The sequence below is a fragment of the Physeter macrocephalus genome, chromosome 4 (genome assembly GCF_002837175.3).
Source record: "Physeter macrocephalus isolate SW-GA chromosome 4, ASM283717v5, whole genome shotgun sequence".
Lineage (NCBI taxonomy): Eukaryota > Metazoa > Chordata > Mammalia > Artiodactyla > Physeteridae > Physeter > Physeter macrocephalus.
The window spans coordinates 87972883-87988242 of record NC_041217.1 but is presented as its reverse complement, the minus strand read 5'-3'; the positions used below and the strand labels follow the sequence as shown (position 1 = coordinate 87988242).

The window sequence follows — 15360 nt, the reverse complement described above, 5'->3', positions numbered from 1 at the left end:
TGAGAGGCCCGCATACCGCAAAAAAAAAAAAAAAAAAAAAAAAAAGAGAAAAAAAAAAAAAAAAAAACAACTTTGGCTTCTCTGACCATTTAAATTTTATTTTTATGGACTTTTCACAAACTTTGTTTTCTTTTCTTAGGTTTTTAAAAACCTCCATTTTAATATTTTGATAATGAGAAATCCATAACACACATTCGGTACAAGCTGTTGAAAACTGAGTTAGGGACTTTCCTGGTGGCGCAGTGGTTAAGAATCCGCCTGCCAGTGCAGGGGACACAGGTTTGAGCCCTGGTCTGGGAAGATCCCACATGCCACAGAGCAACTAAGCCCATGCGCCACAACTACTGAGCCTGTGCTCTAGACCCCATGAGCCACAACTACTGAGCCCGCATGCCACAACTACGGAAGCGTGTACCTAGGGCCCATGCTCCGCAACGAGAAGCCACCGCAATGAGAAGCCCGTGCACCACAACGAAGAATAGCCCCTGCTCGCCGCAACTAGACCCACATATAGCAACGAAGACCTAATGCAGCCAAAGATAATTCATTAATTAAAAAAGAAAACAGTGAGATATACTGGCAAAAAGGAATTTATTAAGAGATCTAAGCCACTCACCCCCCTCCCCACCACCAATTACTAAATGGCAGGTTATATATAGCTTTGGTGTTTTTTTTTTTTCATGTCCTGCTTTCCATTTATAATTTTGTAGGTACAAAACTGGAACAGTGAAATTCTTGCTAAACAAAAACCTCTTATTGCCAAACCTTCTGCAAAGCTCCTCTTTGTCAACAGATTGAAGGGGAAAAAATACAAAACTAATTCCTCCACTAAAGTTCTCCAAGATACCAGTAATTCCATCGATCACCGAATTTCAAATTCTCAAAGGGTATGTTTAAAATAAGTTTTTGAGCATTGTGTTTTGAGTTTTTTATATTCATACTGGATTTTTGTAATATATTTTTAGATATTCAGTTTAAAATATCTTTGTTATTCAAAGAAGTCTTCTGTATTTTCCTATCTTTTCTGTGTTCTTCAAAGCTAGAAACTATAATTACTCCATTCATAGATAAGTTGCTCCACTACTTTGGGCAGTAATTATTTCTTTGTGTTTTAAGTCACTGTTGTTTGCAAAAATACTACCTTCATTTCACCGGAGTGTCTCCCAGTGAAAATGTCCTCCACTCAGCCTAGAAGTCAAAACAAATGAAATTCAGATGTTCAGGGAGTTTTAAATACTAATTTAAAATGAAGAGTGTCTGCATGCATCAATTTCTATTTATTTCTATTGTTAAAATTATAGAGTTAAAAACGATTTTGTTGAAAAGTGAGCATAGAAATCAGATTATTAAACATAAAAAAATATTTAGAAGTTGAAAAATACCATGGGTTTACTGGTAAGTACCAGGGGTATCTCTACCTACCCTACACTCTGATAAAAAGATCAAAATAAATTACAAAGAAGATACTTCAAATTATCAAGTCCATTTTTCAAGCAGTTGAGAACGTTTGAAAAAATTGTTAGCCTTTTATTTTTTAACAGAAATTTCTATTGGTCCTGTTGTCAGCATTTTTTTTTTTTGTATCTGCACCATTGTAGTGTCCTTTGCCTTGGTTTTTATCAGTTTTTTACATGTTTCTTACACATGTATGACTAACAAAAGGAAATTATCATTATAAGTATTATTATATTATTAAAAATATTATGGGGTATATAAAAATGGTCCAGGAATATTTTTGTAGATCTGGAAGGCATATCTTTGTTCAAGGTTTGAGGTCTTAACTAAGCCCACTTAGCCCAACCAAAAATGTCTGTATTTTTGGAGCCTTTTGACATTCAGAATTTTTAATTAGAGGCTTTTTGCCCCTAGGAAAAAGTCTTTTTGTTAGTGATTAAGACAGTTGACTATAGCTATGTACATACTTATTCCCAAACCTCAAGCTTGACATGTTAAAAATTGTGCTGTCTCAAGCCCTCCTGTCTTCCTTACTTCAGTTAAAGGGATACCATGTATACTATACTGTCACCCAAGCTAGGAACGCGGGTGTCATTCTAGACTCCCTCTCCTTCATTGACCACATCCAGTTAATCCCTATATCACTCAGATCTGCCCTGACCACCCTCCCCCCACCTTTAAAAAAAAAATCTCTGCCGGGCTTCCCTGGTGGCGCAGTGGTTGAGAGTCCGCCTGCCGATGCAGAAGACACGGGTTCATGCCCTGGTCCGGGAAGATCCCACATGCCCGTAAGCCATGGCCACTGAGCCTGTGCGTCCGGAGCCTGTGCTCCGCAACGGGAGAGGCCACAACAGTGACAGGCCCGTGTACCGGAAAAAATTAAAATTAAAAAAAAAAAAAATCTTTGCTACTATGTCTTAGTTCTTAATGTACTGCTTTATCTCTTACCCAGATTTCTGGAATAGACACCTGAACTGATCCCTTTCCTTGCACTATTAACCCTTGCAATCAATTGGAAGGGCCAATTCTGTTTCTGTACAAAACCGCTTAAAATTGGCTATTACCAGTGCTTCTCTTATGTCACATAGGATGTCTTAACTTGTTAGCATGTCATACAGAGGTCCTTGTGTTGGCCTCTTCTTCCCCTCCCCTTTTCACCACCCCTGCATACCCTTCAGTTCATTATCCTCTAAACAGTACAAAGCTTTGGGATTGCGCATTCATCAGTGTGAAACATCTCTACCCTGCAAATGCTTATTCACTCTCCAGGAACCGACTCAAATATCACATAAGTTTCTGCTGTTTCACTTAAGAATTAGTTACACCCTTCTCCCAAGGCTCATAACAGTTTGTATATATATATATACTTCTATTATAATACTATCATTATGAAAACTAAAATAATTACTTTTATTAAACATTAGTTATTTTAGTTTTGAAGCTTTCCAAATAAAATATAACTGGTACCCCTCTGTCTCAAATATTCATTTATTTGAAGTTTATATTTTTTCAGGATCTTCAAATCTTTAAATACAATAAAAGACCTTAGAAATCACTATGCCAGGAAAATATACATGCTTTCTTACTTAGTTTATCAGTTCTTAGAAAGACTAGTTTACTTAAATTCTGTTGTAGAATCTGAGAACTGAACTTTGAACCTGTGGTACATGGCTGTATCACTGATATTTGCATAATTTATTCAGTATCTGTAGCAGTTCCCCTAAGTCTGAGGTACATTTATTTAGCTTTAGGAATACAAGGATTAAAAAATAACTAGAAATGCTTTTTGTTAGTTGGATTGAAATAACTTTTTATTACCAAGTGGTTGGCATCTTGTATAAAGAAAATGTCAATTTTTTATTTTTAATCTTCATTGTTTACCATCTGCATTTGAGGTATATATGATATTGTTTCATTGATGATCTAAGGATAATGCTGAAATATTTAGATTTTCTCTCAATATTTTAGAAAATCAGTGCAGATACTATTGGAGATGAAGGGTTCTTTGACCTACTGAGCCGATTTCAAAGCAATCGGATGGATGATCAGAGGTGCTGCTTAAAAGAACAGAACTCCGGATCAGCTTCAACAGCAGCTTCTGCCACTCCCCCCAGAATGATGCTACAAAGTAAGTTATCTGTGCTTCTCCTGCGATTTGATATTCTTGTGATTTCTGAGAATTTAGGAGGTACAGTAAAGGAGCCTGAATCAAGGTATATCTGAAACGCTGGTATTTGTACAGTTTCAAACAAGGTTTTGTTTCAATTCCCCTAAGTTTATCTGTATTTCTAGTCCAGTGCACTTTCTACTAACTATATCTTACTGCCTCCCAAGTTTCCTAGGGTTTGGGGAAAAAAATCTAACTTAAAAAAAAATAAAAATAATGAGGAAAAAATTAGTTATACATATCTTATGATTACATGTAAAATGCAGATACTTCATATGTGGATTAAAAAAGAAAAGCCAAGACAGACTGAAGAGGAACCTATGGCCATGGCTGAAGCTAAGGCTTGCCTGAGCCTTCAAAAGATCTAAGATAGGTTACTTAAAATTTTCTGTTTCAGCTACCAAAAGACTTCCTCCCCCATAGACCAAGACTTGCCAGGAGCACTTAACTCGAAGTTTAGTTAGTTAGCTGAATGTCCTATCCAGGGCATGGGATAAAAATACTGTCCATTCATCCTGGTCTGAGAAAGTATGTGAGAAAAACAATTTAGTTACCTTCTGAAATTTAGCCCCGTATCTTATAAAGTTACATATTGGGTGACATTAGATAAAGGGAAATATAGTCAAGTCTGAATTACCTCCAAGCAGACCATCTGAAGTACTCTGGGATTCACTCTTCCCTCCCCACCCATCTAGTCTGGACCCAGCCTATCAGTGACTCTCAGTGACAGAGCTAAAGCAGGAGGGCAGAAAGGGTGTTGGGAGTGAATAAGGCAGAAAGAAATTGTATGTATATAATAAATATGCTTAAATAACTTTATTATTTTTGGATTTTTTTTCCTCTGTTCATAGCACCATCTGTTTCCATGGTGTCCCCCAACACAGATGAGTTTTTAGACCTTCTTGCCAGCTCACAGAGCCGCCGTTTGGATGATCAGAGAGCCAGTTTCAGTAATTTGCCCGGGCTCCGTCTGACACAAAACAACAGTCAGTCGGTACTTGGCCACCTGATGCCTAATGACAACAAAGAGGCTGATGAAGACTTCTTTGACATCCTTGTAAAATGTCAAGTATGTCTGCCTATTTTTGTCATTCCATATATATAGCTCAGATGTTGTTGAGAGCTTTGGCAGTATTATGACTCTAAATTGGGAAAAGCTCATTTTGTACTAGAAAGGCAATAAGTTGATTATTCAGGGGTCCATCAGACACGGTAGCTCCCTTCTGATCGCTTCGTATTTTGTGTTCCTTTTGGCTGGTGAGGTAGGTGTTGCTGATGACTCCCTCTGAGCGGTAGTACAGACGACAGCAGGAGGCCCTCTTCTGAACTTTAGGAATAGCATCAGGAGCAACCAGTGATTAATATGGAGAGAGTCTAGCTGGGGCCCTTTCTAGACAGTTTACCATTTGGGAGAAATGTATATATTGAGATAGCTTTCATATTTTAGCTGTTTTATTAATTATTAACCAAAATGGTTGGTTAAGAAATATCTCAAATGGCTTGGACAGGACCATGAGAAAAATAATGCTTATTTTCACTAAAAACAGACATTTCCTGTGCCTAACCCTAGTTCTATGTTCTATGTCTCAGTTTTCTCATTCATAAAAAGATGAGATGATGACCTCTCATTCATTCAATCAAAATATTACCAAACACCTTTTATGTTCTGGGCACTATGCTAGATATTGGGGATACACTGCTTTTTAAAGGAGCCTACATTTTAGCGGGAGAGACATTGAATATCAGTGTGTGTATAGATACATAAAAGATGAGATGATGACCTCTCATTCATTCAATCAAAATATTACCAAACACCTTTTATGTTCTGGGCACTATGCTAGATATTGGGGATACACTGCTTTTTAAAGGAGCCTACATTTTAGCGGGAGAGACATTGAATATCAGTGTGTGTGTATAGATACATAGATAGGTAGTATATGTCAGGTACTGATACTTGCTATAAAGAAAATTAAAGCAAGATAAAGAGGTAATGGGTAACCAGGGGTGGTGGTGGTAGTGGTGGTTGATGAAGTGTCTTGTTTTAGACGTGGCGGTTAGGCAAGACCTTTCTGGGTTGACACTTGAACACAGACCTGAATGAGGTAAAGCAGTCAGCCACGTGCATATTTACTGGAAGAGCATTCCACACAGAGACAGCACGTACCCTCTTGGATATAGAAGCTTAGCAGGTTCAAGGAATGGCAAGGTGGCCAGTGTAGTGTGACTGGTGTAGGGTGAGTAAAGGGTAGAGGAAAGTGCTACAGGATGAGGATGGAGAAGTGATCAGTGCCTAGATCATATAGGCTCTTGTAGGCCATGATGAGGTCTTGTGTTCCAGATGTTATAGGAAGACATTGGAGGGTTCTGGGAGATCATCCTGACCATCATTGAAAGAATGTAGTGGCAAAGGGTGTTTGTTAGTAGGAAAACCAGCTAGGAAACTAATGTGGTAATAAGGCAAAAAATATTGGTGACTTGGACTAGCATGGTGGGAGGAGTGATGATAAGTGGTCAGAATGGGGAAAGAACTTGAAATTATGGTTGGTTGGCAAGACCTGTTAATGGACTGGATGGAGGGTATGAGAAAGAGAATCAAGGATGATTCCTACCTTCTTGGCTTGAATAACTGAGTAAATGGATGGTACCATTTACTGAAATGGAGAAGACCAGAGGAGAGACAGGTGTGGGGAGAAAAGCAAGAGTTTTACTTTAGATATGTAAATGTGGGAAACGTAATTAGACATTCAAGTGGAATAGGCACTATTAAAATAAAAACCTGGAGCCCCAGAGAGAAGTAACTTTAGGGGTCATCAGCATATGGCTGGTATTAATGCCCTGGGAAAGAGATTACCTAAAGAATAGATAAGGAAATAGGAAGACTAAGCCCTGGGCACTGGAAAACCACTAATGGGATAAAGGAAGATGAACCACTGAAGCAGGAAATCAGCCAGAGATTTGGAAGAAAACTTGGAGAGTGTGGTAGAAGCCAAGTGAAGAAAGTGTTTAAGGAATGTTCATCTGTGTCAGATGCTGCTAAGAAGCTAAGTAAGATGACGGCTGAGCCTACTAGATATGGCAACATTTATAATTGTAAAGGTGATACTGTTTGTTTTAGTGGCATGACAGGGCAAAGGACTGAGTGGGTTGAGAAAATGGGAAATGTAAAAGGAGAGATAGTATACAGAAAAAAAGGAAGGCAAAGAAATGAATCATGAGTTGGAGGGGGTTATAGGATATAGGTGGGTTTTTTCTTATTTTGAGAGTTAATATACAGCATGTCTGCTGATGGAATGATCACGTAGAGAGGGGAACCAGTGATGCAGAAGAGTATAGGATAAAGAACAGTTTTTGCATAGGTGAGAAGGAAAACAGTATATGTGTACAGATTTGGAGGTAGAAGCAAGTAGGAGTTATCTCTGGTTGCTTTTATTTTTTTAGCAAAGTTAGAAGTAGAGCTATTTAAGGCAGAAGACCTAAACAGACATTTCTCCAAAGAAGACATACAGAGGCCAAGAGGCACAAGAAAAGATACTCAACATGGCTAATTATTAGAGAAATGCAAATCAAAACTACAGTGAGGTATTGCCTCACACAGGTCAGAATCCCATCATCAAAAAAAGAGTCTACAAATAATAAATACTAGAGAGGGTGTGGAGAAAAAGGGAACCCTCCTACGCTGTTGGTAGGAATGTAAATTGGTAACATCACTATGGAGAACAGTATGGAGGTTTTCCTTAAAAAACTAAAAATAGGACTTCCCTGGTGGCACAGTGGTTAAGAATTCTCCTGTCAATGCAGGGGACATGGGTTCAATCCCTGGTCCGGGAAGACCCCACATGCCGCAGAGCAACTAAGCCCGTGCGCCACAACTACTGAGCCTGTGCTCTACAGCCCATAAGCCACAACTACCGAGCACGCGCCACAGCTACTGAAGCCCGTGTACTGCAACTAGTAGCACAGCTACTAGAGCCTGTGTGCTGCAACTACTGAAGCCTGCGCACCTAGAACCCATAGTCCTCAACAAGAGAAGCCACCACGATGAGAAGCCCACGCACCACAACAAAGAGTTAGCCCCCGCTCGCCACAACTAGAGAAAGCCCGATGCAGCAACGAAGACCTGACACAGCCAAAAAAAAAGACAATCCAATTCAAAAATGGGCAAAGAGGCACAACACTGTAAACCAACTATACTTCAATTAAAACAAACAAAAAACAAAAAATAGTTAGTTACCCTATTATCCTGCAATTCCACTCCTGGGCATATATCTGGAGAAAACTCTAATTTGAAAAGATACATGCACCCCTACATTCATAGCAGCACCATTTACAACAGCCAAGACAAGGAAAAAACCTAAATGTCCATTGACAGATGAATGGATAAAGAAGATGATGTGGTACATACATACAATGGAATACTACTCAGCCATAAAAAAGAATGAAATAATGCCATTTGAAGTAACATGGATGGACCTAGAGATTATCATACGAAGTGAAGTAAGTCAGAGAAAGACAAATACAATATGATATCACTTATATGTGGAATCTAAAACGTGATACAAATGAACTTATCTATGAAACAGAAAGAGACTCACAGACATAGAAAACAAACTTATGGTTACCAAGGTGGGGAAAGGGGACAGGGGGAGGGATAAATTAGGAATTTGGAATTAACATATACACACTACTATATATAAAATAGATAACCAACAAGGTTCTACTGTATAGCACAGTGAACTGTATTCAATATATTGTAATAAACCATAATGGAAAAAAATATGAAAAAGAAAATATGTGTAACTGAATCACTTTGCTGTACACCAGAAACTAACACAACATTGTAAATCAACTTTACTTAATTTAAAAAAAAAAGAAATAGAGGGACTTCCTTGGTGGTCCAGTGGTTGAGAATCTGCCTTCCAATGCAGGGGATGCAGGTTCGATTCCTGGTCGGGGAACAAAGACGCCCCGTGCCAAGGGGCAACTAAGCCCACATGCCAGAACTAGAGCGCCCACGTGCAACTACAGCACCCATGCAACGCCACAACTAGAGAGAAGCCTGCACACTGCAACAAAAGATCCTGCGTGCTGCAACTAAGACCTGACGCAGCCAAAAGAATAAATAAATAAATGAATTAATGAATGAAAGAAAAATAGAGCCATTTAGCAGAGATTGAGGTTGGAGCATGGTAATTATGAAAAAAAGGGAAGTGGAGTATAGTTGACTTGGAGAAACTAAAAGCATGCTGACCAGGGAAAACAGGGTTGCTGAGCTATGCTGAGATTCACAGTCATGGAACTAAGGCTGGTCAGTGCAGTTGTATATTTTTTCCAGTCATAACCAGCTGCTTAAGGAGGCAGAGAGAGAGATTTAATCAAGCTTTGTATTGCCAGAAGAATAGGATAGAGGGGGGGGAGAGCAATGTCAGGAAGTGATTTTAGTGACAGATTTTGGAACCTGGACTGTGTCTAAGAAGGGATGTAAGCAAAGGTGTGAAAGTGAAAAGTGGCAGGGGTCTCAGTGGATTCAAGAAATGCTGAAGTTACTTACCTAATAACACACCATCAACATATATAAAGCAAAAATTGACAGAACTGAAGGGAGAAATGGAGTTTTTACAATAATAGTTGAAGCCTTCAATCCCCACTCTCATTATTGGGTAAGACAACCAAGCAGAAGATAAGGAAGAAAACAGAGGACAACAACACGATAAACCAACTACATCTAACAGATTAGAATAATATACAACAGAACAGAATACACATTCTTACATGTATATGGGACACTCTCCAGGACAGACCATACATTAGGCCACAAATTAAGTCTCAACAGATATCTTAAGATAACATACAAAGTATCTTCTCCAACCAAAATAGGGTAAGTTAGAAGCAACAGAAGGAATAATTGGAAAATTCACAAATTTGTAGAAGTTAAACCAGTGGGTCAAAGAAGAAATTAAAAGGGAAATTAGAAAATACCTAGGGACTTCCCTAGTTATCCAGTGGGTAAAACTCCACACTCCCAATGCAGGGGGCCTGGGTTCGATCTCTGATAAGGGAACTAGATCTGCCCATGCATGCCGCAACTAAAGAAGCCCACATGCCGCAACTAAGTGTCCACGTGATGCAACTAAGAAGTCCGCATGCCACAACTAAGAGCCCACCAGCACACAACCTAGTGTCCACATGATACAACTTAAGATCCCGTGTGCCGCAAGGAAGATCCTGTGTGCCGCAACTAAGACACAGTGCAGCCTAAATAAATAAATATTTTTTAAAAAACACAAGAAACCTAGACACTAATGAAAATGAAAACACAATTTACCAAAACTTATGGGATGCAGTGAAGGAGGTGCTCAGGAAAATTTATAGCTGTAAATGCTTACATTAAAAAAGAAAGATATCAGATCAACAGCCTAACTTTACAACTTAAGGAACTAGAAAAAGAACAACAAACTAAACTTAAAACTAGCAGAAGGAAGGAATAATAAAGATTAGAGCAGAGGCAGATACAACAGAGAACAGGAAAAAAATAGAGAAAATCAACAAAATCAAAAGTTGGTTCTTTGAAAAGATTTAAAAAATTGACAAACTTTTAGCTATTCTAAGAAAAAGAGAAGGTTCAAATTACTAAAATTAGAAATGAAAGCAGGGACATTACTACTGATTCTACAGAAATAAAAATAATTATAGGAGAATGCTATGAATGACTGTATGCCAACAAGCTGGATAATCTAGATGAAATGGGCAAATAACTAGAAACACAAAACCAAGACTGAACCATGAAGAAATAGAAAATAGATCCATAATTCATAAGGAGATTGTATCAGTAATTAAAAACCTCCTGACAAAAGAAAAGCCCTGGACTTGATGGCTTCACGGGTGAATTCTACCAAATATTTAAAGAACACCAATTCCAAAAATTGTAAAAAAGGGAACATTTCCTATTCCGAAGTAATTCTATGACGCAAATATTGCCCTGATACCAAAGCCAGTTAAGACTTTATAAGAAAACTATAGACCAATATCCTTTTTGAATATAGATGCAAAAATTAGCAACAAAATACTAGCAACCAGAAGCCAGTGGCATATTAAAAGGATTATATGCCATAACCTGATGGGATTTATTCCTGGAATGCAAAGATGGTTCAACATATGGAAATCAATCAATGTAATATACCACATTAATAGAATGAAGGAAGAAAACACAGTCATCTCAGTTGATGCAGAAAAGTCACTTGACAAAATTCAACACATCTTCATGATAAAAAAAACAAACTAGGAATAGTAGGAAACTACCATGACATAATAAAAATCATTTATGAACCACACACACAGCTATCATCATACTCAGTGGTAAAAGACTGAAAGCTTTTAAGATCAGGAACAAGACATGGATGCCCACTTTGCCACTTATATTCAACATAGTACTGGAAGTTCTAGCCAGTTAGGCAACGAAAAGAAACAGAGGCAGCCAAATGGGAAAAGAAGTAAAATGATCTGTTTGGAGATGACAGGGTCTTATATGTAGAAAATCCTAAAGATTTCACCAAAAAACTATTAGAACTAAGAAGGAAAGTTACAAGATCAACATCCAAAATCAGTTGCGTTTCTATACACTAATAATGAACAGTCCAAAAAGGAAATTAAGAAAATAATTCCACTTAAAATAGCATCAAAGAGAATAAAATACTTCGGAATTAACCAAGAAGGTGAAAGACTTGTACAGTGAAAACTACAAAATATTTCTGAAAGAAATTAAATATGACATAAGTCCCTCCCACTGGAAGACTTAAGCTTGTTAAAAAGTCAATACAGTTTTGACACCTGACATAATCCCATCCACTCCTCATTTGTGGGATAGTGTGAAGGAATGGTCAGACCAGTATACCGGTCTGACAATTATTTAATAAAGTGAAAAAATTTTTTAAAAAGTCAGTACCACCCAGCGTCTGATCTACATATTTAATGCAATCCCTATCAAAAATTTTTTACAAAAATTTAAAAATCCATCCTAAAATTCATATGGAATCTCAAGGAAACCCAAATAGCCAAAACAATCTTGAACAAGAACAAAGTTGGAGGACTCACACTTCCTGATTTCAAAATTATCACAAAGCTACAGTAATCAAAACAGTGTGATACCAGCATAATGAGACCCAATGGAATTGAACAGACAGCCCAGAAATAAACACTCTCATATACTGTCAAACAATTTTCAACAAGGGTGACTAGACCATTCAGTGTGGAAGGAAGTCTTATCAACAGTTGATGCTGGGAAAACAGGATATCCACATACAAAAGAATTAAGTTGGACCTTTACCTAATACCATATACAAAAATTAACTCAAAGTGGATCAAAGACCTAACTATATGCACTAAAAAACTATAAAGCTCTTAGAAGAAAACGTAAGGGGAAAGCTTCATGACTTTGGATTTGGCTATGGTTTCTGGGTTACGACACCAAAGGCATAGGCAACAAAAGAAAAAAAAGACCAACTGGACTTCATGAAAACTTAAAACTTCTATGGATCAAAGGACACCACCAACAAAACAAAAAGGCAACCCACAGAAAATATGTGCAAATCATATAACATAAAGATTAATCCAGAATATAGAGAACTCCAAAAGCTCAGCAACAAAAAACCTGATTCAAAAGTGGGCAAGGAACCCAAATAGATATTTCTCCAAAGATATACAAATGGCCAATAATTATAGGAAATGATGCTTGATGTCACAAATCATTAGAGAAATGCAGATCAAAACCACAATGAGGGACTTCCCTGGTGGCCCAGTGGATAAGACTCCATGCTCCCAATGCTGGGGGCCCGGTTCGATCCCTGGTCAGGGAACTAGATCCCCCATGCATGCTGCAACTAAGAGTTCACATGCCACAACTAAGACCTGGTGCAACCGAATTTAAAAAAAAAACAAAACCCACAGTGAGATACCACCTCATGCCCATTAAGATGGCTATCAAAACAAACCAAAAAATGCAGAAAATAGCAAATGCTGGTGTGGATATGGAGAAATTGGAACCCTTGTGCACTGCAGGGGGGAGTATAAAATGGTGCAGCTGCTATGGAAAACGGTATGGCAGTTCCTCAAAAAGTTAAAAACAGAATTATACGCAGTCCCACTTCTGGGTGTGATTGAAAGCAGGGACATGAACAGATATTTGTACACCCATATTCATAGCAGCATTACTCACAACAGCCAAAAGGTGGAAGCAACCCAAGTGTCCATCAGCAGATGAATGCATAAACAAAATGTGGTGTACATACACAGTAGAATATTTTCAGCCTTAAAAACAAGCTGCAACATGGATGCTGAGAAATATGCAGTCACAAGAGGACAAATACTCTGATGCCATTCATGTGAGCTAGTTAGAGTGGTCCAATTAACAGTGACAAGGTTGAATGGTGGTTGCAGAGGCTGGAGAGAGGGGAGAATGGGGAGTTGTTGTTTAACAGGTTTAGAGTTTGTCTTGCAAGATGAAAAAAGTTCTGGAGATGGATGGTGGTGATTGCACAACAATATGAGCGTACCTGATACTGAACTAACTGTACACTTAAAAATGGTTAAAATGGTAAATTTTATATTTATTTTACCTCAGTTTTTTAAAAGATGATTTACTGGGCGTAGTACTGGGGAGCTTGATCTGGAAAAATAGGAGTCTGTGGTCAACATGAGATATTTTAAAATCATGATTTCAAAGACAGTGCCGTTATTGAGAATGACTGTGTCTGGCCTCTGACCATGGGAGCTAATGGACAAGGCAGAGGGCAAGGATGAAACACCAGAGGAGGGGAGGTCTAGGAACTGAAGCACCTGTTGGATAAACTTAGAGGACAGTGAAATGACCATGAATCGTGACGGGAGAGATGATGAAGAGTGAACCAGGTGTGTGTGGAGGGTGGGATGGCGCTGACTAGGAATCCGGGCAGCCACGGCACCCTCACGGGGCGGTGGGGTTAAACGCTCGGGCGTGTTAGTGCACAGCGCCTAGCAGCACGGGGCACTCCGATGTCAGCCATCACATTGCTACTCGTATTCTTGAGTTACAATACCAGACACTGTCCTGTAGACTTTTAAGTGCTTTCATTTGATCAAAACCATTTCTAACGTACTTCTAAAATTGTAAGTCAGAACTTGAAGGAAAAATTCACTCTGGGTTATTTATTTCCTTAACAGATTTTACTGCCTAAGACGAGGGTAGGCAAATTTTTTCTGTAAAGGGCCAGAGAGAAAATATTTTAGGCTTTTCGGGGCCCTATGGCCTTTGTTGCAACTGCTCAACTCTGCCCTTGTAGCAGGCAAACAGCCATACACAGTTCATAAACAAACAAGCATGGTATTGAAATGAAAGTACTGTTTACAAAAACAGTGGGCAGTGGGTTATTGTTTGCTGACCCTTGGCCGAAGACAGTATTTATAAGGTAGTGATGTAGGGTTTTTGTACCTCACATGATATTCCTAAGGATTTGGTACATTGTATTTGGCGATGCCTGTTAGGGGAGATTATAATATAATCTTGGACATAGGTGACCTTGCATCTTAACTAATCTTACCAAAGCCATGAAGCTATGGCTTCATAATACTTGTTATACACAATACTTGTTATGCTCTGATTATATAAGTCATTTCAAATAAAAGATCTTACCAGGTTTCAGGTCTAAAGATTGAGTAAATTTCTAAGAGGCAGTAAATGTTTAAAGCCACGTTTTCTTGTTGTGAATGACAGACATAACATACCTTGGTGCTCTCCTTCCCGGCAGTATTTGTATTTTAATCTCTTTCTTGTAAATTTTTAGGGATCCAGATTAGATGATCAAAGATGTGCTCCACCACCTGCTGCCACAAAGGGACCAACAGTACCAGATGAGGACTTTTTTAGCCTTATTTTACGGTCTCAAGCAAAAAGAATGGATGAACAGAGAGTTCTTTTACAAAGAGATCAAAACAGAGACACTGAATTTGGGCCGAAGGACCTTTTGCAGAGTAATGCTCTGTTGGAACTTGAAAATTCAGGAAAAAAATAAGCAAACCACTAGTATACTATGAATATCTTTTTAAAAGCGACCTTATTTCCTTTCAGAACACTGCAGGAAAATTCAATCTATTACTTTTTTCCTTCAAAGGAGAAATTATAGCACTGTACTGCAGCTTAAAATGTTTTTAGCATGATGTAAATAGTTAACCTTTGATAGCATAGTATTAATTAACATTCCTCTGGACACTCGTTTCAGGGTAGAGGTGTCTTAAAAGGTGCTTCATCAACTTCTGTTATTACTGCTTGGGATTATGTTCTTCAGCAACTTGTTAGATTCCTTTACCTAGTATTTGTAAAGTAGGAAGTTAAATGAATCTAGCCTAGGATTTAATCCTCTTGCTGAGGTAGATTTTTTTTTTTTTTTTACTCTTAATTGACAATGGCTCTTTTTTATACTGATGTAGTGAGAAATTATGCTATTTCATAAAAATAATATACTTGACCAATGTGTAAAAAATTATAGTCTATTAAAAAATCTAGATTTTTTTTCCACTAAGAAAATCTCTATTTTCAATATAATTTTGGGCCAAAACCATTATAAAAGAAACAAAAATAAACTTCTTTAGTGTGTTTTGGCCTCTGTGTAATTTTTTAAATAACTAATTTATATATATATAAATATATAAGTACAGATATGTATATATGTACATTTTGTGTGTGTGTGTGTATATATATATATATATATATA

General features: G+C 37.9%; 2 protein-coding genes across 5 annotated transcripts in view; one reads left to right on the top strand and one right to left on the bottom strand.

Moving 5' to 3' along the window:
• Nucleotides 1-15242, top strand: part of GPSM2 (G protein signaling modulator 2) — a 63786-nt gene extending 48544 nt beyond the window's left edge. Inside the window, exons 12-15 of one of the 4 annotated variants that reach the window (XM_024119707.3) lie at nucleotides 711-887; nucleotides 3424-3583; nucleotides 4474-4691; nucleotides 14434-15242. In XM_024119707.3, the coding sequence (XP_023975475.1) occupies nucleotides 711-887; nucleotides 3424-3583; nucleotides 4474-4691; nucleotides 14434-14661 (783 nt within the window). In that variant the 3' untranslated portion in view covers nucleotides 14662-15242. Of the gene's footprint in view, nucleotides 1-710; nucleotides 888-3423; nucleotides 3584-4473; nucleotides 4692-7420; nucleotides 12149-14433 lie in introns of those variants that run through there. The other 3 variants (XM_024119708.3, XM_024119709.3, XM_055084389.1) reach the window with 3 other exon arrangements.
• Nucleotides 1-15360, bottom strand: part of CLCC1 (chloride channel CLIC like 1) — a 47654-nt gene that overhangs the window by 4741 nt on the left and 27553 nt on the right. The window lies entirely within an intron of this gene.